This window comes from Apus apus, chromosome 2, assembly GCF_020740795.1.
Source record: "Apus apus isolate bApuApu2 chromosome 2, bApuApu2.pri.cur, whole genome shotgun sequence".
NCBI lineage: Eukaryota > Metazoa > Chordata > Aves > Apodiformes > Apodidae > Apus > Apus apus.
Genome location: NC_067283.1, coordinates 93,532,733 through 93,556,514, shown reverse-complemented (window position 1 = coordinate 93,556,514; position 23,782 = coordinate 93,532,733). Strand labels below are relative to the sequence as shown.

Genomic DNA, 23,782 nt, shown 5'->3' with positions numbered 1-23,782 from the left:
CAGTACAAGCCAAGGATCATGAACAAGATTTCGTTCTTCTTGCAAAATTGCCTCTTGATTACTAGATAGTTCCACCTGTCATGAACAGAAGGATATAAGGCATTGGTAGTGAGCTCATTTTCCCTAACAATTATTCATTAGAAAATAATGGGAAACACCCTGGTACTTTTCAGAGATCTTGTCTAATTTCTGTAGCATGGATACCATGCTAAAACCATTCTAAAATGTAATGCTGGATTATCGAAACCACACTTTTATACTTCCATCAGGGGGTCTAAGAAAGGAGTCCCTCTAAATCACATCCAAAATATTGTTCATTGCCATGTGGATCTTACGAATTTTTGCATGTAAAAGCAGTTATTTCTTATGGAAAGAAGAAATGGCTTATTTGAGAGAACTTCTGTGAGAAAATATTTGCAAGATGGAATCATAGTCCTGTGGTAGCATGCACTGTAAAAGCGTAAAAACCTGCTCAGTAAATTTTAACAGTATTAATTTTATTTATTTATTTCCCCCCCCAACTCAGGATGGTAATATAACAATTGCTGCCAATGAAGCTAAAGACAACGTGAGATACTTATATACTTTGGATAAATACTTTGGTCTACTTGCCAAAGCTTCACCTGTAAGTAGAATTCTAGAGGCACTTAACTTAAAATTCAGAAAAGAAAGGAAAAGCTTTTGCGGCTTAAAGAAAGATATTTCTCCTTTCTGTATTTAACTCCTGTGCTTAATGATTAGTAGCTAGTTTAACTCCTTTGGCATTAGAGAACTGAGTTTACAGATTTTGAAAAATCCAGAGATAATACTGCAGTTTGTGTAGGAGGAGGCAGTTGTTATTCCAAAAGATAATTGAAGGGCATGAGAAAAATAAGCAAAAGCTGATGTTTTCCAAACTTGATCTCGAGTTAAATGATCTTTGTGAGGTTGGGTCTTACATATGGTATCTCTTCCTGTCTCTATGCTTCATTTAGCCGCTTCTTGAAATTGTTTTAATGCAAATATCATAAAATTATCTTAAGGCTTCAGTTGGCTTGAAACTGAACAGCTTCCACTTATTTTACACGTTAAAGCACTTTCTCTTGCAGGTAGGACATATTTACTGTCATCATGGTTCAAATGATAAAACTTACTTTCACAACCATGTGATCTCAGATCTCATTTTTTAAGTGAGAGTATGAATTTTGAAGGTACAGCCACCAGGCAAATCTGTTTAAGCTTACATGGTTCAGATTTACACATAATTCAGCTGCTTAACTTTTTTGTAAATATTATTTTCAAAGGTTTAACTCTGTTTGAATCCATTATGCTATGTTACACTGCTTTTGTTCTGCAAATATTCACTGTTCTGTGATATTGGACTTGACTTTTAGATAACATACTTTAAAAAAATCCTTTTCTATACCAGTCACTGTTTCTTGTTCTCGCTACATCCAGCTTGCAAGCATTTCTGTGCAATTATTCTGTAGGACAGAAACCTCTATAGTTCACTATCCTCAATAAGAGAGAGATTATTGTTGTCTTGCCTCCCCCTTCTGGAATTCTCTTCTGTACAATTCTAGGCAAAATAAGCAAAGGCAAACTTTCTTCTTCTTGTCCTTCCTACAGCAGGCCAGCTCTTCTGTAGCAATGCGTGACTTCTTTGCCTCAGATATCATATTCCTCTGCAAAGCAGACTACAGCACCTTCATTTACTGTAGGCCATGGCCAAAAAGAGTACAGCCTCTGCTTTTGTTCTGGAATATCACCATCTGGAAGAAGCCCTATTCATTTGTTAGTTCCCCACTTTTGTCTCTTGGTCATAGTGTGTTAGGTCCCTGAAAATGAACTGGATGGTCCTGCTCATAATGAGATGTTGACAAGAACAATGTGATACGATCAAGAAGGTGTTCATCCACTGACAAACATATTCTCAGAGCTGGCACATTTTCCATTGTCTTCTTTTTTAGGAAATTCAAACTGCTGACATTCCCATTTTTTCCTGTTGTAGGTAACAATGATGGAACATGTACCCAGCTTAATGAATACCATCTGTCTGATCTACTGTACATCAGCATACTACAACACATCAGAGCGCATGACATCTCTTCTTCTTAAAATCACTAATCAGATGATTAACACATGCAAGACATATCTATGTGAAGGTGTTTCAAAAATCTGGGATCTGGACAGGTGATCGAATTTTAATAATTTCATCTTCTTTTGTTAACACTAGAAGTAAAATTATAGTTTAGTCATCGAAATTATTAAAAGGTAAATTCAGGTAGCCACTTGTCCTTCTACCAGGTAGTGATTATCATGTTAATTTTAAGCTTTGGATTACTCATTTTGTGTAGAATGAACCACTCTGCAAAAACAAGTTTACTGTGTGTTGTGAAAAGACTTGTAAAGTGGGTAGTGTATATCAGTATATAGCACTTGATATTTTCTCCCCATGTTTTGCTTTTTTTTTTCAGATAAGGGCATACAAGCAGAACTGGGAGCTAAGGTTCATCATAAAGAAGCTAGGAGGACAGGCTGACAAAGTTCCATCTAAGATTTATGTTTTGCTGTTAGGGGACAGTCAGTCTGAGGAAGAAGACAAAATACACCAGGATCAGAATCACAATTTAATCGACTTTGTTTGGAATTAAAGATGTGGGTGATAGAGTGGGACTCCGACTTTTTATTTTCTGACTATTCCATGGAGAATGCTGTATAAGCAAACCCATGAGGAGTGTAAATTATGCCAATGAGGCACCTTAAATTAAAAAAGCTAGATTTACTGTAAGTTTACTAGTTAAACATGTGTAAGACTAGGTTTGTTCTTATTTTCTGTTGTTCTTATTACAGCTATTAGTATAGCAAGGGTCCCTGGCTTTCAGCAAATGTTAGTAATACAGTTACACAGCAAATGAAAAAAGTTTTCCTCAGCACTAAGGAGCCTGCAACCTAAAACAAAAGAAGTGAATAGTGAGATAGGGGAGGAAAGGGATGGAGAAAAAATAGCAGTCATGCAGTGCTGGTCATCTAGAATGACAGTGATTTCAGCAAACCTTGTGATGCCCTTGGATGTTTTGTAGGCATCATTGCCAGGAGAACTAAAGGAGACATTTCAAGGAAGGGAACAAGTTAGCTCCTGTGTGACTGATTCCAAGGAGCTGCTCCGAAGTGCTCTATACAGCCTAAATGGAAGCACAGAAGTGTTTGTATGAAACTTAGCAAGTGGGTGGTGAATTTTGATGTCACTGACAGAACAAGCATATCTGAAGCTTGAGAAGTTAAGTGGAGATAGCCTAGAAAGAACACATACTGAAAGAACAAGTTGGATATTTTCATGCAAAGGAGAAGGAGGAAACCACAGAGAAGAGGTTAAGATAAACATGATGTCTAAAATTATCAACTGGAAAAGTAACGATGTAATAGTCTCTTGAAAGAGTATAATAGGAGCACAGTTACAGTTACTGAGGTGAGAAGGAAAAGGCGTTAAAAGGTTCATCAAGACATACAGAGTTAGGATATCTGTTCTTAATTTCCAGCCAAGTTGAAGGTGACACTGAGGTAACAGGCTAGGTGACATAGTTCAGAAATTAGCTGTCCTTAATTAAGTACTGGCCATGTTTATTCTAAAGGATTAGTGTAAATAAAAGTACAATACATTTTTTTAATTATTATTCTAGCTTAATTTATTTTTGAGACATTCTTCTCGTTTTCTGTCTTGTCCCAGTTAGTGGTTTCAAACTATAAAGTTTAACTAGCATTTTAATTCCCAATTATCTTTTTTAAGATGAAAGACAAAGCTAAAGTCTTAGGTAATTAGGTATTTAGCCCATGGCTAATTTCTATGCCTCATCTGTGTATCTCATTTATAGTAGTACCTCAGGGTTAACCATCTATCTGTGACCTTAGGAAGCAAGGTCTTCCTCCTGTATCTTTTTAAAGAGAAAGATTTTCCTCGTGCTTACTGTAGTCTGAAAAAATACCTCTCCGGCCTTGTCTGCTTAGTGAAAAAGCAGACAAGAACACCCATCAGTAGTACCCACTTTACAGAAGATGAGAGGTGACCAAACTGCAAGCATTCAGCTTTCTGGACTATACTGTGGAAGTTATGGTTTGATGGCAATAAAACCAAACCAAAAAATATCCAAACTAGTTAACAAATTTTAAACAAAAACTTGTAATGTGATCCTCATATTTTGAATGTTTTTCAGATAATGTATAATTTTGTGTTCGTATTTTGCAAAGCTGAATATCTGACTGAAGTGTCCTATTTTTAGTCATACTCTTCTGGTGATCTCCTTAGGGTGATTTTCTGTCTTCTGTGCTTTCTTCCTCAGCCCAGAATTGCTAAAGAGGATACAACAATGTATTTCCCTCAAAGAACAGTACCGAACATCCTTTCAGAGAATTAGGGAGGAGCTAAAGGAAAATCTCAGTAGCAGGCAATTTGATTTCAGGTAAGTAATTCACTCTAATATTGGATCACGTTCATTTATACAATTTATAAATGAGATGTCATTGTATCTGATGGCTAGCAGAAAAGCTGAACACTCAATTAAAATGGAGTATTTATTATAACCAGAACATGACCTTGCAAAAGTGGTTTGCTTTTTTTTCACTCAGAAATAAACCAGTGACAGGTTTTTGCCAGTGACTTCTTGATTTAGCAGATGTCCAAGGGGTCTTCAGGGGAATTTATGCATGCGTTGATTTAATACATATGTTTATGTATGGTCAGAAATCCTAAGAAATTTAAGTCATGTATATAAGTGAAAAGATGCTGGGGGAATGTAGTCAGCTTTGGGCTGGTTTGTCTATCACAATGCCAAGGGGAGTTTTACCTCTATTGACACTTAAAGCATGAGACATTTCTTAATATTGTACATTCACATTTTGATCTCCTGCAGATCAGTTATTAAAAGAGCATATATAAAGATTAAGCATTTTCTGGTTTATATCCATTACTTTAAAATTATTTTTACTTGATTTGTAACAATTACAATATAGATTATTTTTTTAAAATATGTAACTTGGTAGCAGTTCTGGAAGAATAATGTGGGTTAAATAGAAAAAAAAATATTACAAATATACTTGCATAACAATCCCTCTCTATCTTTTCTATTGTCAGTGAAAACTATATATTTGGAAAATTTGATACATTCTGTAAACGTTTGGAGAAGATTTCAGATATGAGCAATATTATGGAAAGCCTTTTAGAGCTCCAGCATTTAAAAATAGAAGGTATTGAAGAGATCAGTACTCGTTACCAGAGCATGGCTACAAACACCAAATCCAAACAGTATGATGTTCTGGATCACAGGAAAAAAGAGGTATATACATTCAGCACTTGTCTGACAAAAGCAATTCTATGCTTTTCAATGGAGTGATGCAAAGATTGAATTTTATAACAATATATATAGTATTTGCCTGTTATAAGATTTTCATATCTTTTAATACGAATTGTAAATTTGGCTTTTATTTGAAATTGTTTTGGTTTTTTTTGTTTATTTTTTATTTTTTATAAACTAGGTTATGTGTGATAGTTAATGCTACAAAGAGCTTTTTCTAAACTTGTTTGTTTTGAGATGCATATATTTTGAACTCCAGACTGAAAACTAATTGAGGCAGGTCAGTGGATTAAATGAAGTTTATTCATTTGCAATAGCTACTCAGTGTTACTCAAAGAGAACATTTACTGTTAAGTGGAATTTGGAAGTGTTTAAAAATTCAGGGCTTTTCTACACCTAAATGGTTGGAGCAGTATGTATTATGGACTGTCTTCCCAAACTTGCGGAGTGCTTTCTTTGAAAGGAAGTTTACACTGAACTCTTTTTGTAGGACCTCAGTATTGTGGGCTTTTAAGAAAAAATATTATAGATAAATACCAAAATTACTTCTAGATAGGAGCTGCCAAATTTGGTAGCCTGACAGAAGTGAGGCTGTTGCAGTTCCATGTTCCCAGGTCCACGCAGCTGCAAGGCTGAGCGTGTAATTCCCAACAGGCCTGCACGCACACACACACATTTATACACAAGTCTGGCTGCACGGCTGAACACAAACTGAAATCACAGCAATCATACAGTTACTAACAGTATTAAAGGCCTCATCCTGTACCTTCTGGCTGAGCAGGAGGAAAGCCTTCTCAGGCAAAAGACAGGAAGATTTTTTTTTTTTTTTCTTTTTACCCCTTTTCTAGTTTGAAAAAGATTACCTTGAATTTAAGAACGAAATTACAGCATTGTATGAGTCCATACAAGAATTTGTGGATTCCTGGTTTGAGAAGACTGCAACTGTAAGTAATTTTACAAATGAAAAATCCTTGTTTTCATTCTCCAAAAGGCTGAGTACCCACACCTCCTACTCAACTCCTTAATTACTGCCAATGTTCTCTGCTGTGCTGGTGGCTGTCTGAGATAATGCAGGAGGACATCAAGCCTATTACAAGTGTTCTAAAAGTTGCTTGCAGAAACATTGGAAAATAATGTTTATTGTTACTTGTACCAGTTTTATGTGCCACCTTTCCTTACCAAATTTATAGCTCTGTTTTTTTAAAGTTTATTTTCTTTTTTCATCCGGGTGTTTGCCATGCTTCCTATTGCATTTCTAAGTTGGACTGGCAGGAGTAATGAAATTATTTATTCAATTTGTTACCTTAATGTCAGTACTGTCCATTGGTTCAGGCCCTGATGACAATATGAGATGTTAATGAAACAGGAGTAGAGGTGTAGGTGTGCTACCACAACTGTTTGCAGAAAAAAAAAAGTGATTATTTGAGAATCAGAAAAAAATTAAATATTCCAGTATACTGTAGTGGTAGCAATTTCTTGGTTCATATTAAGGTAAATATATTCTATAGGGACAAAATACAGAAGTAAAATTCACTAACTTGTCTGTATGGACTTCCTCATGTTTCCTAGAAAGCAACTTAAAAACTTACATAAGTTATATATTAAATTAAAAAAATATGTTAATGAACAATGACTTTCTGAACTATTATCTTCTGCAGTAAATACTTAATCTTCCTTTTTAGACTGAACAGATGCTGGGACTTCTGATGAAGCTTGAACAAATAGGAGAGGATCATATTGATCTTAGTGAGAAGTACATAATTGTCCTTCAGCGGTACAGCCAAGACTTAGAGTTTGTTCAAACACTCTACCAGAATCAAAAAGAAAATCCACCCATACCACGCAATATACCACCAGTAAGAATGGAGTAAACGAGAGAGGAAAAGGATTTTGTTTCTTGACTGTGTTTAAGATAATGGAAATGTAACTTCTTATCTTCTTGGTTTCAGGTAACAGGGAAGATTATGTGGGCTCAGCAGTTATACAGAAAAATTGACCATCCAATGACATTCCTTAAAAAGAAAACCACACTTCTGAAGGTTGGAAATTAGCAGAGGAGGATTTATGCTAAGCTTTCAAGCATGTTACTAACAGACACATGATTTATTTTTATATTCCTATGGTCACTTTTCTAGCAACTTGTATCCAACAGGATAGGTGTTAGTGTTTGCTCCAGAATTTTAATTCCTGTTTGCAAAATTACTATTCTCCAGCTCAGGACAGTTACTTCCTTTGAGACACTAAACTGATGACTTAGGCTGGTGCTTTTGTCCCTTCTGGGGCTTGACTGCTGTTAATCCTGATACTAGGACTGTTTGCCATGTACCTAATCTCAAAGCCTTCTGTCTGTTTTGCTCTGCAGTGAAGATGACAGAGATATTTTACCTGAAACATTAGCCACACTTCACCAAATAATATAATTCTTATAGCTTGCTCAATGGGACATCAGGGCCTTAAACAAATCATGGTATAGACTTTGTTTTATGGGCAAGACTGGAAGGAAAAATCAGGAAAAGAGTTATGTTGTTTAGAGCAGTTGCATACTTCTTAATAATTGAACTCCTAGATATATTTATATCTTTCTGCTTCTTACTTATCCCTAAAATAGCATAATTTAAAGCTTTCTGTTTGTTTTGTTTTCCTGATGGTGATGCGGAAAAGCCTGGTGAAGGGCATTTCTGTTATGTCAGACTCATCAAATTGTTTAAATAATGTTTGCTTATTTTACCCTCCCCTCAAATTGCAGACACTGGAAATGAAAAAGGTTGTTAAAAGCTACAATAAAATGGCTGCAGTTCTTTTGGAATTTGAATTTATTTATCATAGAGCCTGGTGCAGGTTTGCTGAATGGGCTAGAAATGCTCTGTATTCTTCCTTACTTGTCAGGCACCCAGAAACCAAGGTAAACATGATTTATTCTTTGTATTGCTGTTTAGTATCGCATATGCTGCTTTAATCATATAATGGATGGACAAGCACAGCATTAAATTAATCTTAATAGATTAAAAATAATAACAACAACAACTACTGCTTGGGTTGGTATTTTTTTTTCCTTTTCATGTGTATTTATGGTGCAGCTCCTGCCTCATTCAGTGCATAAAAGAGGCAGTACTCAGCAAATATATATATATATATAAAAATATATAATTGATTTATGTAAATATTTTTGATATTGTTTCATGTTTTATTTTCTATGTTAACCAAAATTTTAGTCAAGGAAGGGATTTTTAATTAGATCATTGTCTTTTCTGTTGTGGTCAATATCACTGTGTTTAGTGTATTGCAATAATTCATTAATTTGCTTTCAAAACTGCTTGCGGAGACAGAAAATATTACCATTTTTGGTTCCCAGATTAGTTTTTCTGCTATGGTGGAGAGAAATTATGGTTAAAATGTGGTATTTGTTGAACTAGTGATTCCATAATGGATTACCTAGTGTTCAAATTGATTAAGCAACTTAGTAGCATTTAATGTCCTGAGAAGTGTACAGAGATTAACCTTCACAACATTTCTCCCTAGTCTAATGATGGAGAAGCAGAGATGGAAAGGCAAATTAGCTTCCACAGAGTGTAGCTGCAGAAGTAGAATTAAACTTAGGAAGTCACAGGAGCCAAGTGGTTAGGGCTCAGTGAAGGAGTCACAAGAAATGAAAATGAGTGTAAGATACTGCTTGATTAATACTTTGGAAAATCCAGATATTCATTGGAGAGGATGAAGTTCTGTATAGAAATGTGTATATGTATAAAAACCCTTATCTAGTCATCTACATCTTACTACATGTCCCAGTTATATCACACTACATGTAACCACCAAGCTACTGCCTTATTTTCTATTTATTTTTTCCCCCCTCTATATTGCTACATGAAGGAATTATGTATAAACTTAGACCCAGTGGTCCTGGAAGTACTTTGTGAAACAAAATACCTGAAAAAAATGCATTTTGAAGTTCCAGATGTTGTCCTTGGCTTGTGTGCAGATGAAGAACAGATTAAAAGACATCACAGGAAGTGAGTGAACACTTTTCTGATTTTATTCTTACCTGCAAATGGGGATCCCTAGCTTTGAATCTGTTGTATATGCTTTTGATTTATTATACTTTTTCCCTTTGATGGAGTTTAGTTGAAATTTAATTGCTTTCCCCTACATTTCCATGGTAATAATGGTAGCATGCAGTTGTCCCTGTCTCCACAAACGTCTCATTACTAGAATATGCCTACATGCTTTTGTTTTCTGACTGCAACAGCTGTTTTGTAAGTGGAGATCCTTGGTACTGCTAAGGCACCTGTACACTATAACGTAGGGATGATACTCCAAATTATTCCAGTTAACTTTTTTCCTGTTAAGTCACAACCCAAACATTTGCATAGGTAATAATACATCACCTAAGTTATAATATGCTTCCTGTTTTTTAATGTCTCAATTAACTTTTATTGACTTTAAATAATTTCTTTATTCTTCTTTTAACAATCCACTTCTGTGCTGGAAGAGTTCTGAGGAATGTTGGTTATTAATTCTCTAACTCTCTAAGCAAGGATGATAGGTTGTTAAAAGTCAGCCTTTGTGAGGAGTCTTCTTTATGTAGTTTTTAAATAGAAGTGGACAAAAAGGAAAAGTTCAAAGAATTTCATAAGCATTTTAATTCAACCCCTCCTCCCTTTTGCTATTATTAAATCTTTATCATTCACTCATATAATGCAATATTTTTAATTAATTATCTCTGAAGTATTTTAGGACAAACTAACTTAGATTTTCTAATGTGCAAGGCAAACTGTGTGCTACAATCCTCTAAAAAGCAACAGCCCCAACTTTTGCCATCCAAGAGAAACAAAAAAGTACAGAAAATGTGTGCAATTAAAAAAAATATCCATACTTACTTTCTACCCTAAAAATACTTCAGACTGACTCCCCAGGCAAAGAAGGGATATTCAGAGACTGTAGCTTTTTGCTTAAGAAACACTGGAAAAAAATGTTCTGGTTATCTCAGTATATGGTTTGTAACAATGATATTAAAAGTCATGGTTTTAATCTGGCACAGAACACAGCTATTACTTTTTTTGGTGGCAGTTTTTGTAAGGAATCCATTATGTATCTGAATTCTGAGTTGCATTCGCTTCTAATTCTTGTTTATGCAGCTTCTTTGTATAGCTTGGTTTTCATGGAACTGTATGGGTATGTCTTGATTCAGAATTTGGCCTCTTTTTCTTTGCAATTTGGTGTTCTAAGTGGTATGGTTATAGCTTTTCTTAAAAGTGCTGTTATTGCATGCCACATCTTGTGAGATAGGAAGAAAAGAACAAAAATGATGTGTTTTTCAGTTTCTCATTTTTAACTGTAATTAATTTTTCTTAGAACAAATTATCTCTAAATTGATCATAGTCACTTTACTGGAGGTACTTATTTCCCCACTCTGGTTCTGGGGAAGATCTGGGAAGAGTTCTTATTTTTAACATGGGGTCAGAATTTGCAAATCCTATTAAAACAAAATGTGTCCAAACTTCTTTCTGTTTAAAAAATCTGAATTAAGCACATTATAAACCTGATCATGTCTTTCAGACTCCAGAATCTGTTGTTCAGTTACAAAGAAAGTCTGAACAGGATTCCTGTTGTGCTGAAACCACTGATGAAACCATTCATAGGACAAGTTGAGGATGCCCTAACTCCAGGACTGATGCAGCTGTCATGGACTTCTCTGAGCATCAATAAATGTGTGTAATAGGAGAATAAGTGGTGAAGTGTTGATGCTGTCAGGTAGTATCTGCCAGACATTTCCTTGTCTGTTTTAGGAAGAGCACTCTATCTAAATTTGGGAAAAATATGTCAGGTCCCTCCCTCCCGATTATGGAAGTAAGTCAGACATTTCTTACTCCTACTAAACATTATTGGTCACTGTATTGAAGTGACTTGGCTAGGAGCACAGGGAGAGAATATATGCTTTGGTACTAAACAAATGGTAAAAATTATACAGTTTTTTTCTTAAGAAAGAGGCTTTCTGGCTCCTTACATGAAAAGTATGAAAGACAGGAAAATAAGTCATGTAGTCTATTCAGAAACAGTCATTTTTCACCTTTAGTTTAATGAACGTATTTGTTAAAGCACTCAGTTCATCTCTTTCCAAAGTAAGTAAGGTCATATGCATGAAATAAAAAATCTAGTTATTTAACCAGTGTGTAATCTTGGCTGGGGAAATTTTAGCCATTGAATTTATAAGTTAATTACATTTTTTAAAGTACTGGATTTCACTCTGTGTATGTAGCAGGACCAAAATATTTTTTGTATCCTTTCTGTTTTCCATTGTATTCTGTTGATCCTTTTCATTTCACAGCTTTATTTAATACAAAAAGAAATGATATTTTGAAGGCTATTGTATTTATTACAAGATGTCTATTTATTATAAGATTGTTATTGTATATTTATTATAAGATGGTTTCATTTAAAGATTCCAAAGAAGAGCATACTTCATTGCCATTAAATCCTCATTTTGTTGTAATACCTGGGGTCGGTGGGAGGGAGATGAGATTTAAGAGATCTATATTTTGTATTTTTTGTTTTAATTTTGTTTTCCTTGCTTAGTTATTGAGAATGTTTACAGTACCCTGGGGGAGCTGGACTATATAGTCAAAGAAGCAACTGATACCCTGGAATGCAAAATTGAAAGAATTCTGGAGGATATGTCAAACACTGCTCTGATAATTTTACCAGAAGATGAACCTATGGATGTGCTTTCTTTCCTGGAACAGACAGAAAAGCTTGCTATCTCTACTGCTCACAAACTGTCTCAGTAGGTTATATCAGTTGCACAGGTTTGAAGGCCGTATTTGGGAGGGATTATTTATGTATTACTTTTTTATGCATAGAGAGTTTACTTTTAAATATTTATTGTAACAGAGTACTAGTCTAAGGTAAAATGAGTGTCTTGAATGCAGCAGATGTAAACTTGCATCTGTAGTATTTAGCATTTCATATTTTGCTTCTTGCGGCTTTCTAATCAGTACCAAGAAAAAAGAAGATGGATAAGACTTGAAATCTCATCCCCTTGTTAATTGCCTGATTCTTAATGCTACCCAGCTAATTCAAGACTTCCCATTCTCTCAGTGCTGCAAATTTTTTGGCCTATGCTTATTTCCCAGGTTCTAGTAGAACAGTTGTTCAGTTGTTCTCCAAAAAGATGTCTATGCTCATTGTGCAAAATAAGATACTTTCTGCGTTTTTTGGGGGGTTTTTTGGTTGTTTTTATTTTACTAATTCTGTTTTCACATATTGTCTCACTGCATCATCATGAGCAGCCTGCTTTTTTAACTAAAGTTGGAAAAAAAATCTTTTAAAAAATTATTAAGTCCAGTCGAATCAGATATAACAGATTCTAACCAATGTTTTTTGTTACAGTCTTCATTTTTTAATATCTTACATAGGCTGTATGCCCAAGCGATAGGAACGAATTGAAAAGTATAAGGGCATTTCCCTGCATATGCAGTTCTTTGCAGTGCAGCAGGACTGGGGGGTGTGTGCCTGGAAAATAACAGTGTATCTCTTGTGTTTGATTTCCTGTGGGTGACTGTAAGGTTGTTTTTGTAGACAGAGTCAGCAAGCGGAATGCTCTGTGTATGAACTGGTAGATATTCTTAAGCACAGGCTGAAAACAGATGCCGGAAGAACTCTGGAGGTAAGACCTCTCCAGTGTAAAAAATAACCTTATTTAACTTACTCAGATACTTGATATTTCACTTACGTACTGGATAATATTTTCCTCAGCATTTCCCTTTCACTCTTCAGGATTCATACGCCTGTGCACATCTTGACAAGAAACACAAAACGCGCTGCCAAGAATGTCTGTCCTGTAGTTACTATAATCTGATGGGACAGCTTTGTCAGAAGAATACTGACTCTTTAGTCAGATGTGAGTCTGTCTTTTTCAGATATGTCCAATTTTTTAGTATCACTTAAGGATTTTATTTTTTTCCCAAGCTTACTGTGGTAAAAAGTATAACCTCACTTAAATATTGTATTTATTTAGGCACGAAGATTTCTTTAGAGTCCTTAAGACATCGATTGCGTGTTGTTGGCTCTAGGTATCAGATGACCAAGTTTGTAGAGACACAGAGGGTTCCCTTGTTCAAAGCTGAAATTCAACTGGCTATTCCAAATGTTGTTTTGAGACCAAGTCTTGAAGATATTCAGGTAACAAAATAATTGTACATTTCAGTAATTTATGGTAAAACATTTTTAAGTACACAACATGTGCAGGTTTAATCTAGTATAAAAACTAAAGGGAGAGGAAAAAAAAATATCAAAAGAAGTCACTTGAGTTTGTGACATCACTGGGTGCTAAGAATGTGAAGCCACCAATCAGGTTTGTTATGCAGGGTAGTAGAAGGAACTGTTTTCCTAAAAGCTCAGTAACTCATGTTCACAAACCTTTACGTAGAGGCAAACATTTTAAAGTGAATGCAAAAATAAAAAATAATGCCATTGATACAGCCTGGCTTGACTTCCTGGTCTCCTTAAACTTGTTAATAATATAAAATGCTATTATCAGTTTAAAGTTCATTAAATTATCACTCTGCAGTAGTGAAATGTAAAGAAAAATATTACCAGCCTGAAGCTCTAACTGGAAAAATAAAAATAAAAATTGAGTAGTCTTTTAAGTTTATATTAATTCAGCAGAATTCTTATACAGATAATTGCAATCTCCTATGATGTCTGAAATTATTCATAAAGTATTAGTTGTTTATGGTGTTGATTTATGTTCTTTTCATGTAGCATTGCCACTATCAAAATACATAGTTCAGCTATTTCTCAGATTTCTTTTGCACGCTTAATAATGTTGTCAGTAAGAAATCAGGCCACAATCAGACCCCACAGTGGAATTTTAAAATACCATAGATTAAATAAGTTATATAATTATATAGCTGCCTGTATGTATTACAGACTATGCCGTCACAAATTCAGACAGATGTTATACAGGCATTCTGAGGAGAATGTAAAAATTATTAAGAATAAATAGCTACATTTATAACCAGTTTAAGGGGAAAAAGTATTGTAATTATAATCCCCAGTGATTCATGATTACTGTTCATAAAGGTCTCATGTTCTGGTTTGAAAGCCACACATACATAGACAGACTGTGATAAAGCTTTATGGAGTACTCTTTCCCCTTACAAAATGTGTTTTTGGATGATCCTAGTTAATTTTATTAGAATATTTCCTGTAAAGAGGTATAATTTTTCCATTTTGGTATTTTTTGGAGGTCCCTGTTTTTTGCCACCTGCCTTATTTTTCATAGTCTCTCTGTGTGCTCAAGGTGAATATTTTGCTATTTTCAGAGTGCTGTAAATAAAGCAGTAAATGTCATATTATCAGTAGCCAAAGATATCCCCCTGTGGAAATTTGCTTACTTGCATCATAAGCAGCAGCAGGTGAGTACTTTATTTTGATGATATGAAAATTTTTTTCTTTTGGTTAACATTTCTTAATCTTATTCATAAGAATATACTCTGTACCCCTACTTCGACTTGTAATCTGGTGGATCCTCCTTTTAAGTGAAAGCCTCGTTTTTAATCTCTGTACCAAGTAATTGAACATAAAAAGAATAATTCATAAACCTTATGTTTAGTTGTTTCTAATATTAAAATCAAAAGTGTTTAAAAAATATTTTGAATATGCTGTTCATGTATGTTGATGATAGTGTGGATAATGTGTGAAAACTTAACATTATCCATGGGTGTTACTAGCTGACTGTAAATTATTGTAAGTGCTGCAAATAAAAAAAACAACCAACCAACAACAACTAGGAGAGAGTGTGTTGAATTCAGTTTCCTTAAGCAGAATTATTTGCTTGTATCCAAGCAGCCAGCTCTCCACTGCCTCCAGGACTTTTTTTGACCAAGAATGAGTATAGATTGTAGTTCTACACTAAAGAAAGCAGGAAAATCTGAGCAATTGTGTAGGAACAGGGAACAGCACATTGTATAGGACACACATTTGGCAGATTTAATTCAGAGATTATTAATATAGAGCTCCACATGGTGATTTTTATAAAACTACCTTTACCACTAGAACTATAGATCTGTAAAAATCCAAACTAAGGACAGGAAGTCTCCTTGTGGATACTTTCTCGGCACTTTGTTCTTAGAGGTATTTATTCTCTCTGTGTTACTAGAAACTCCATAATGTAAAAAAAACCTGAACAACTCAAACTACTTGACATTTGTTTTTTCTTGTTTAATTTCTACCAGATGGAACAAGCTGTTGCTGTAGACCTAGGTGATGAGAGCAAACTCACCAGGATAGTGACACTGAAACCTCTGGACAAGCAGATCATCGAGCATAAGGATGTAAACAAAGTGGTGATGCAACTAAATACAATTATATTATCTCTTAAAATGGAAGCATCAGATCTTCTGAACAGCTTTTCTGAATTTTCAGGCATCTGGAGCAAGGTTAAATACATATTTCATAAAATAAGTTGCTCTATTGTGATTTTTTCTAAATAAACTATTTTGGGCTGTGTAAGGAGACGATGTGCTCAGTAGGAAGAACTGGTTTCATCATAGAAACCCATATACCTGTAGTACCTCCTCTGTCTACTCCTGTATTGACCTGAACTTGTCATTCTTTATCCATTAAACCATCTAAGGAAGAAAGCAGAAGAACAAGAAAAGGAAGAGCTCTGTTGGAGAGGGTTCATTTGTGTTTGCACAGTACATCAGAGAGCTGGGTCCCCCAGTTAACTATTAGGTAGTGTAATACCAATGCTAAAAAATAATTAAAATAAACTTCTCTTATATAGGATCCAGAGGAAAACATGAGAGAATTTATAGATACTAAACCAACAATGGCTGAATTCCAAACTCAAATAAGATACTTTTCTGTAAGTATTAAGTCTTTAATAAAAATGAACTGTTCAGAGAAATTGTAGTGAAATTAAAAGCTTCTAACTTGGGTTTGTCTTAGCAACTAGAACTGCAAATCAGAGAACTGCCAAATCACTGTGTACTGGAGCCAGTGGATATTACAACAGAGTCATTGAAAATAGCCTTAATTCAGGAATGCCGCACAAGACAAAGAACATTTGGACTAGCTTTGAATAAAAAGTCTGCCACAGACATGGATGAAATTTATTCATTCATTGAAAATATTAGCAAGAGATTAAGCAGACCTATCCACGACCTTGATGATGTACGGGGAGCAATGGAAGCACTAAAGGAAATTAGAGAGAATGAGATTAAAATTGACATGACAGTTGGACCTATAGAAGAATCTTATTCTGTGCTTCATAAATACAATCTACTCTTTCAAGATGGAAATACTGAAAAAGTTGATGGATTGGCTTATGCTTGGAAGAGCCTAAACACACAGGTATCATAGCTGTATTATTTCTCAAAGCATATATATAGAGAGCAAAGTTTTGGTCAGCTTTTTTTAATGTTGAAATGCTAGAACAAAACCGTTTTCTTACTTTAAACTCTGTGGTTTTTTAACTCTGTTTTATGCCTGTTTATCTTCTTTGCATGTAGGCACTGCAGGTTGAGGAGTTGCTGCTGAAGGTACAGCCAGACATGAAAACAGATTTACTGAATGGTGTTCAAAAATTCCAGATTGATACTGCAGAGTTTTGCAAGGATTATGATGAAAAGTAGGTGACCTGTGGTACAATACAACTGTTCTTCATTAGTGATTATTCAAAAATGTTGTATCTAAAGGGTTTCAGAAAATAAACATAGCATAAAAATGCCTAATTTCAGAATAATATAAGATAGGCAGATACTCTTACTGTCACAGATTCATTCCCATAATTTTGATGCTGGAGTTCGTGAAATTCTAGAAGAATTTTTTGGGAAAAAAATAAAATTCTCAATCCAGATGCAAATGTAAATGTTTTTTTTGTGCTCAACAAAGCACTTCAGTGGATATCTAATAGTAGATATAGAAGTTGTTCCTTGGATGTGAGTAGTGATTGCAGTTCTGGCTATTTCTAGGTTCATTGAGTCTTAGTCTGTCTTCTAATCTTACTTAGGCCTTTTTATGTATTGAAATTTTGGGATACATGTGATTCATTGGACAATTCTACACTAGCAACAAAGAAGAAAGGACCAATTTGTTTTGCTGCAATCTGTTATGGTTCTAGGACAACAAATGTGCAGTGTGTGTTTTTGGCCATGAAGTCCAGGTCAGCAGCTGACCCTAGGCATGCACTGCACACCTATAGCTGTTATGAACAGAATTCAGTGTACACATAAAGCACAGACTCCTACAGGGCCTTGGGAATATCTTCTCCCAGGGGCAGGTGCTTTTGCTTTGGTGTTATTAACAGGGTGGTCCAAATGGTAACCTGATGTTTGGCTTCGACCTTGGCTTCACCAGGCATGAAACTTCTTGAAGGCACACTAGCCATGCATTTGAGTGCCAGCTTCAAGACTCCAGCTGTAGACACAAGATGAATTTGCACCTAAAAGTAGCCTGCTAGAGCACCAAGTTGCCAGTGTGGATGCATGTATAGTGTTGCCTGCAGTTCTGCTCTTGGAGTTGTCTAGAATTCATGGAAACACCCTGTGGCTGCCACGAGTTGTAGGGACTTTGAAACCATCACCCTTCCTGGAGCTTCAGGTCCTTGGACTCAGGGCCAACTTACAGCTAGGTCATCTGAGGGCCCTTCATTTGGTGACAGCACTCCCATGTGGCTCAGTTGGGAGGTCTCAGGAAGGCTGACACTCTTTCCAATGGGATTTGCTTTTAAGCTGAGAGTTCACTGCTTGACCACCTGACCTACAGCTCCTGCTCTGTTACAGCCATGCCTGTGCATGGCCATGGACCCTACTGAGCTGAACCTGGATCCCAATACAGGCTAACTTTTCAGACTGATCTCAGAACAGCCTGGAAACCATTGGACTATGTCTCATTTTTGTTACCTTCACTGTACCTGCTCCTGACCCTGGCTGCTGCCTTCCCTGCTTGACCTTAGTCCTGTATCATTATTGTGGACTGGTCTGAAGATCTGGACTTTCATTTGTGTGTAATTACTATCCCCAGGCCTGTCCTGCTCTCCTTGCTTAGGTACTATGGGACCAGGCCTTCGCTGCCTTTGCTGACCATCTTACTGCTTTCATCTCCTGGTTCCGTTTTCCTTGCTAAGCTGCCAGCCTGCATTTCTCTCTGATGTACATGTGCATGTATTTCTTTCTATAAATAATGATGGCACAGCAGGAGATGACATATTTACAGTTCTCATCCGAGAATATTACGATGAAGCTAAGAAGTGGTCCCAGGCATGAGAGCTGGGGACTACACCCAGACTTCCAGATGAGATGAAAACAAATTAAAAAAAACCACACAAAACCAACCAAACAAACAAAACCAAAACAAAAAACCCCCAAAAACAAAACAAAACAAAACAAACCAAACACAAAAAAACCCAAAGGGCTGTTCAGCTTGGAGAAGAGAAGGCTCTAGGGAGACCTTATAGCTGCCTTCCAGTACCTGAAAGGGCTACAGGAAAGCTGGGGAGGGACTTTCACCAGAGAGGGTAGTGGTAGGACAAGGGGTAAAGGTTTTAAACTGAAAGAGGGGGGATTTTGGTTAGACTTCAGGAAGAAATTCTTCACCATGAGGGTAGTAAGGTGCTGGAAGAGGTTGCCCAGGGAGGTTGTGAAAGCCCCCTCCCTGGAGGTGTTTCAGGCCAGTTTGGATGAGGCTTGTGCAGCCTGGCCTGGTGGGAGGTGTCCCTGCTCATGGCAGGGAAGTTGGAACCTGATGATCTCTAAGGTTCCTTCCAACTTTAACCATTCTATGATTCTATAAAGATTAATTGTATTATTGAAAAATAAATTGGGCTTTCTTTCTGGGACTACTCAATATGTAATATTGCATTTTCTCTTTTAGTGTCTATTGTGAAAATTTATAGAAAAACTTGTTAGAAAATAGTAAATACTGTTCAGTAAGGTCTGAGTTTTGTTGTGCTTCTTTGTGAAACCTGTATGGTTGGTATCGACACTGATTTTTTTTGGTTTTTATAGGGGCCCAAGTGTGGAGAATGTTCCTCCCCATGAAGCAAGTGACAGATTACAGATCTTTCAAGCCAAATTTGATGAACTATGGAGGAAGTATATCTCTCTTTCTGCTGGGGAAGCATTATTTGGTCTTCCTATCACAGGTAGTTTCTCAGAGGATATGGACACTTGGTCCTAGGCTATTAATTTTTTTCTTATGGGTCCTGCCAAATGCATTCAGTGCTGAATTTGTTGTAGAAAAATTCCTTGCAGTAAATTATTACTGTTTTTTCTATTAGAAGCAGCTGTGTGAAGCTGGCTCCCAGTCTGCACATACATAGACATCAGGTGGAAAAAAAATTGCATTTCCATGTATCTTGAGGTTCAGCTGCTTAGCTTTCTGGCTATTTCTGTTCAGAGCTAAGCACATCTCCTGCTGCTGTTCCTCCATGTCCAAATTTGGGAAGCATGTTGCCAATGCAAGTTGTTCCAACTCCAGAATGAATACCCTTGGCCTGTGCAGCTGATCTGTAATATGCTTATGTCTCCCAGTCAGGCATGCTTCAAGTTTGGAAGACCAAGGTGTGAAAGTTACAGCAGAATATATAAGGACTTTAAATTGTAGATACTAAATTCAGTATAGTTTTCTGTCTGAAGATGTACACAATAATAATATATTTAACTATAAATTCCCAAAGAGAGAAACAAAAAAAAGCATTTCCATTAAGGAGGTGCATTTAAAATACTTTTATTGGTAACATTTTCTATATATTTATTTTGAAAGAATCTCCCCCCATTGCCAAACTCTGCCTCTTAAGGAAATAACACAAATTAGAGATGGGGGATATGTTAGTTTTTGTATAAAACTATAGTGTGTTCCTTTGCCTTTTCAACTACCTTTTCAACATCTGCCTCAAAGAGTTGCAGCACCTCCCTTATGAAATTACATCTCATATTATAGAAGAATATTTATAAAAAACTCAGCAAGATGAACAATTGCTATGCATCAAAATCTGATGCTCTTCTGTAACGCAACTGGAAAAGTTTGTTTTACTAGACATTATCTAAAAAACCTTATGAAATACCAATTTTAGAAGAACATGGATTTTTATGTTAATGAATACAGTTTTACCTAATTTACATTCACAAATTTCTTCTTTTAAAATTTGAAACAGAGTATCCTGAACTGCACAAAATTAAACGTGAGCTTTCATTGCTTCAGAAACTTTACAGTCTTTATAATTCAGTTACTGCTACTATTGATGGATACAATGAAATGCTTTGGAACGATTTGAATATTGAAAAAATCAACAATGAGCTTCAGGATTTTCAAAGCAGGTAAGTTATTATTTGTTGAAGTGTGCATATTTTTTATTTCTCAGCTTTGTGTGTTAATTTCTGCTGTCTTGTGAAAATTGCCTTGAGGGGCAAAAATCTCTTGGTTTATTTCAAGCTCAGGCTTGCTAAAATGGTCAGCACAGCTGCAGTAGTTGCAAACTGTGGTGTGATTTGCAGCTAGTGCATCATGACCTTAGCTCAGTCTGTGTGTCACTTCAGGCTTCTTGGGACATACCCACGTGGTAGGTTGTAGCTTATTTAATGAATAAGGTGCATAAACCAGTGAAAAGGTGATTGTAAGTGTAAATATCCTTCATAGCTGATCTTCGTATATTACCTTCTCAGGGATTTAGTTTACAGCTAATTGTTAGTGTGTGATGTTAGGCAGAACTTTGATGTTACCATCTGCTTCTGCACATTTTTATGGATTCAGATTCTTATTTCAGCAAGGGTAGTTAGCCACACTAAATTCTGAGGGAAAGAATTATTTCCACATTATGTGAAAACTAACTGGTACGTGAAACTGTGCTTTGCTGAAATCAGAGGCGTTTTTCTGCTGTGTTGGTAAAGATGCACCTTTGGTTTTTCAACAGCTGTGACTGTTTCCATTCTGTAGTGCTTTTCTCTAGCATATTTAATGCCCTCTATTGTTGGATTCAAGATGAAAGACTACAGAGATTATTGCAGTGCCATGACAATATGCATATGTTCATCTACCTCTCACCAGCAAGCACTGAAAAATACTCCAGTGTTGTGTGACAGATCTGTCTTGACTTTGAGCTGTGATAAATGGAGAATTTCTTTGAAGGATTTTTTAATTATGGATTTGTTTTATGCAGCTTTTGTTTTCTGCCATTGAGCTGTAAGAAAATTGCTGTCAGTCTTTGGTCCATACCTTTGGCAGATGAAAATTGGCATGACTTGTTAGAAGCAAGTGGAGCTGTGACAATTTGCAGTAGTAGAGGTTATTAAATTTTAATTTTTTTTTTTTTTCATCTTGAAATTGTGCTTAAAAGAAGATTTTCCTATAAACATCTTTCATATGAACTATGAATAGGACTTGTTTGATTGAAACAGAAATATTTTTAAGTTTGCAAGCAGTCAGTTTTGGTTTAGGATGTACTGTTATTTTGCCTGAAAAATACATGTAGTTCAGTCTTTTTTTGCCCTTACAAAATCAGGTCCATTTTCAGATTTTTGATAAAACAATGACACTGCAAAAGCTTAAATTTGGACATGGGTTTGCACGTGAAGTTAACTTTGTTTAATTCAAAGTGAAATACAAACCAAACCATTCCAGTGTGATTTTCACTGTCTCTAGCGGTCTTTGCCTACAGTCAGAAACAATGAGCCATATATTATGTTGCCAGCTTGCAACTGGATTTTTATTTAGTCTGTTGGTCCACTGGTTGAAAAATGAGAATATATTGTACTATTAAACGGCAGGTTGTGATTCTCAATAATAAAATATTTCTTCTTTTTTGGTGCTTTTTAAAGAATCCGTAAATTACCGAAAGCATTGAAGGAATGGCAAGCTTTTCAAGACCTGAAAAAAAAAATTGATGACTTCACAGAGAGCTGTCCTTTGCTTGAAATGATGGCAAACAAAGTATGTTCAGCAGAATAATTTGGAGATAAGATTCACTTGAAAAACTCTATTGAGGACTATGCTGTATTACTATAAGATGCTTTCCATAATTCTTTTTTATAGATAAAAGCAGCTATATTTATGGCTAATATTCAGTTAGGCTTAGTTACAGAAAAGTAAAACAAAAGGTTTCATAATGTGATTAAAATAAATATTAAGGCTTTAAATGGGATGGAAATCAAGACTCTTCTATTTGTTTAACAGATGCAGTCCAAAAATATGTCATTGTTCTAGTCCTAAAAATAATTCAATTTTAAAAAATCTTCCCTATTTCATGTGGACTTTTCTAGGCAATGATGTCACGACACTGGGAAAGAATTGCACAAGTAACTGGGCATCAGTTTGATGTTGACTCTGAAAATTTCTCTCTGAAAAACATAATGGATGCCTCTTTATTAAAATATAAAGAAGACATTGAGGTACATGTAGTCATTTAGCAAGTACATTAGTTTTATACCTGTTACCTTTTGCAAGAACAAGATAGAGGTAAAAAATAAAGAAGGAAAAATCCAATAGTTTCTATCTTCAGTTCTATTATCACTTAGCTAAATCTGTGATCCCTTCAGAGAAGTGACCAGATTTGTCTTGTTCTATAGTGGAACACTTCCAAGGCAAAAATATAACATCAAACCTCTGCTGTACCCAATTTCCAGACAAGAATTTAAGCCGTGTGAAAGATTCAAAGTCATAGCCTTACACTCAAGGAAAGACTAAACTTGTGATGGAATCCACTATATTCCTGAACCTGAACTTGGGGTCCAATCTAAGCAGCTGCTCCTTTTCTCTCTGATGCAATAACCAGGTTTATGACAGTCCTGTCCTCACTGTTTTCAAGAGGTAGCAGGCAGTCACCTTGTCCATGTACACTGTATTCTTGGACTCTTTATTGGTTTTGACTGGTAATATGTCTTTCCCTTAAACCTCTCAGTAGGTATTTCACTTACAAGAGGCAAATTCTGTCTGCAGATTTACTGAGTAAGTGAATTTTAAAATGTGTAAGGTGCTAGTGAAGATGGAGTATAGCCCATAAAATGTTCCAGGTGCAAGTAGTACTGTGATATTATATAGTTTGTAATATAATCATTTTTTAGGTGATTCAATGTATATTTTCATTAGCTGGAACTTACACTGAAATCTGAATCTGACCAATGAATTTTACTTGTCTTTGTAAGTGTGCATTATATTAGCCTTAGAGGAGTGTGATTTACTATTTTAATTTTATACAGGATATCTGCATCGGTGCAGTTAAAGAAAAGGATATTGAAGCAAAATTGAAGCATGTAATCAGTGAATGGAGTACTCACGTTTTCAGTTTTGGCCAATTCAAAAGTCAAGGAGAACTTCTCCTGAAGGGATCAGATATCTTGGAGAAAATAGCTTTGGTGGAAGACAGCCTCATGATATTGGGGTCGCTCATGAGCAACAGGTAGAAAACTGAAGAAATGCATGTATTGTGTAAATCTGATCAAACCCAAAAGTAAACAATT

At 35.7% G+C, this 23,782-nt stretch overlaps 1 protein-coding gene across 1 annotated transcript in view; it reads left to right on the top strand.

The window, feature by feature from the left end:
- Nucleotides 1–23,782, top strand: part of LOC127380409 (dynein axonemal heavy chain 5-like) — a 157,763-nt gene that overhangs the window by 17,427 nt on the left and 116,554 nt on the right. Inside the window, exons 11-34 of the mRNA XM_051609233.1 lie at nt 527–625; nt 1,991–2,172; nt 4,317–4,436; nt 5,108–5,309; nt 6,176–6,271; nt 7,010–7,183; nt 7,277–7,366; nt 8,074–8,229; nt 9,195–9,334; nt 10,881–11,032; nt 11,898–12,105; nt 12,900–12,987; nt 13,098–13,221; nt 13,339–13,502; nt 14,648–14,740; nt 15,560–15,763; nt 16,114–16,194; nt 16,278–16,682; nt 16,841–16,959; nt 19,337–19,473; nt 20,485–20,647; nt 22,145–22,256; nt 22,586–22,714; nt 23,522–23,721. Of these exons, the coding sequence (XP_051465193.1) occupies nt 527–625; nt 1,991–2,172; nt 4,317–4,436; nt 5,108–5,309; nt 6,176–6,271; nt 7,010–7,183; nt 7,277–7,366; nt 8,074–8,229; nt 9,195–9,334; nt 10,881–11,032; nt 11,898–12,105; nt 12,900–12,987; nt 13,098–13,221; nt 13,339–13,502; nt 14,648–14,740; nt 15,560–15,763; nt 16,114–16,194; nt 16,278–16,682; nt 16,841–16,959; nt 19,337–19,473; nt 20,485–20,647; nt 22,145–22,256; nt 22,586–22,714; nt 23,522–23,721 (3,638 nt within the window). The remainder of the gene's footprint in view (nt 1–526; nt 626–1,990; nt 2,173–4,316; nt 4,437–5,107; nt 5,310–6,175; nt 6,272–7,009; nt 7,184–7,276; nt 7,367–8,073; nt 8,230–9,194; nt 9,335–10,880; nt 11,033–11,897; nt 12,106–12,899; nt 12,988–13,097; nt 13,222–13,338; nt 13,503–14,647; nt 14,741–15,559; nt 15,764–16,113; nt 16,195–16,277; nt 16,683–16,840; nt 16,960–19,336; nt 19,474–20,484; nt 20,648–22,144; nt 22,257–22,585; nt 22,715–23,521; nt 23,722–23,782) is intronic.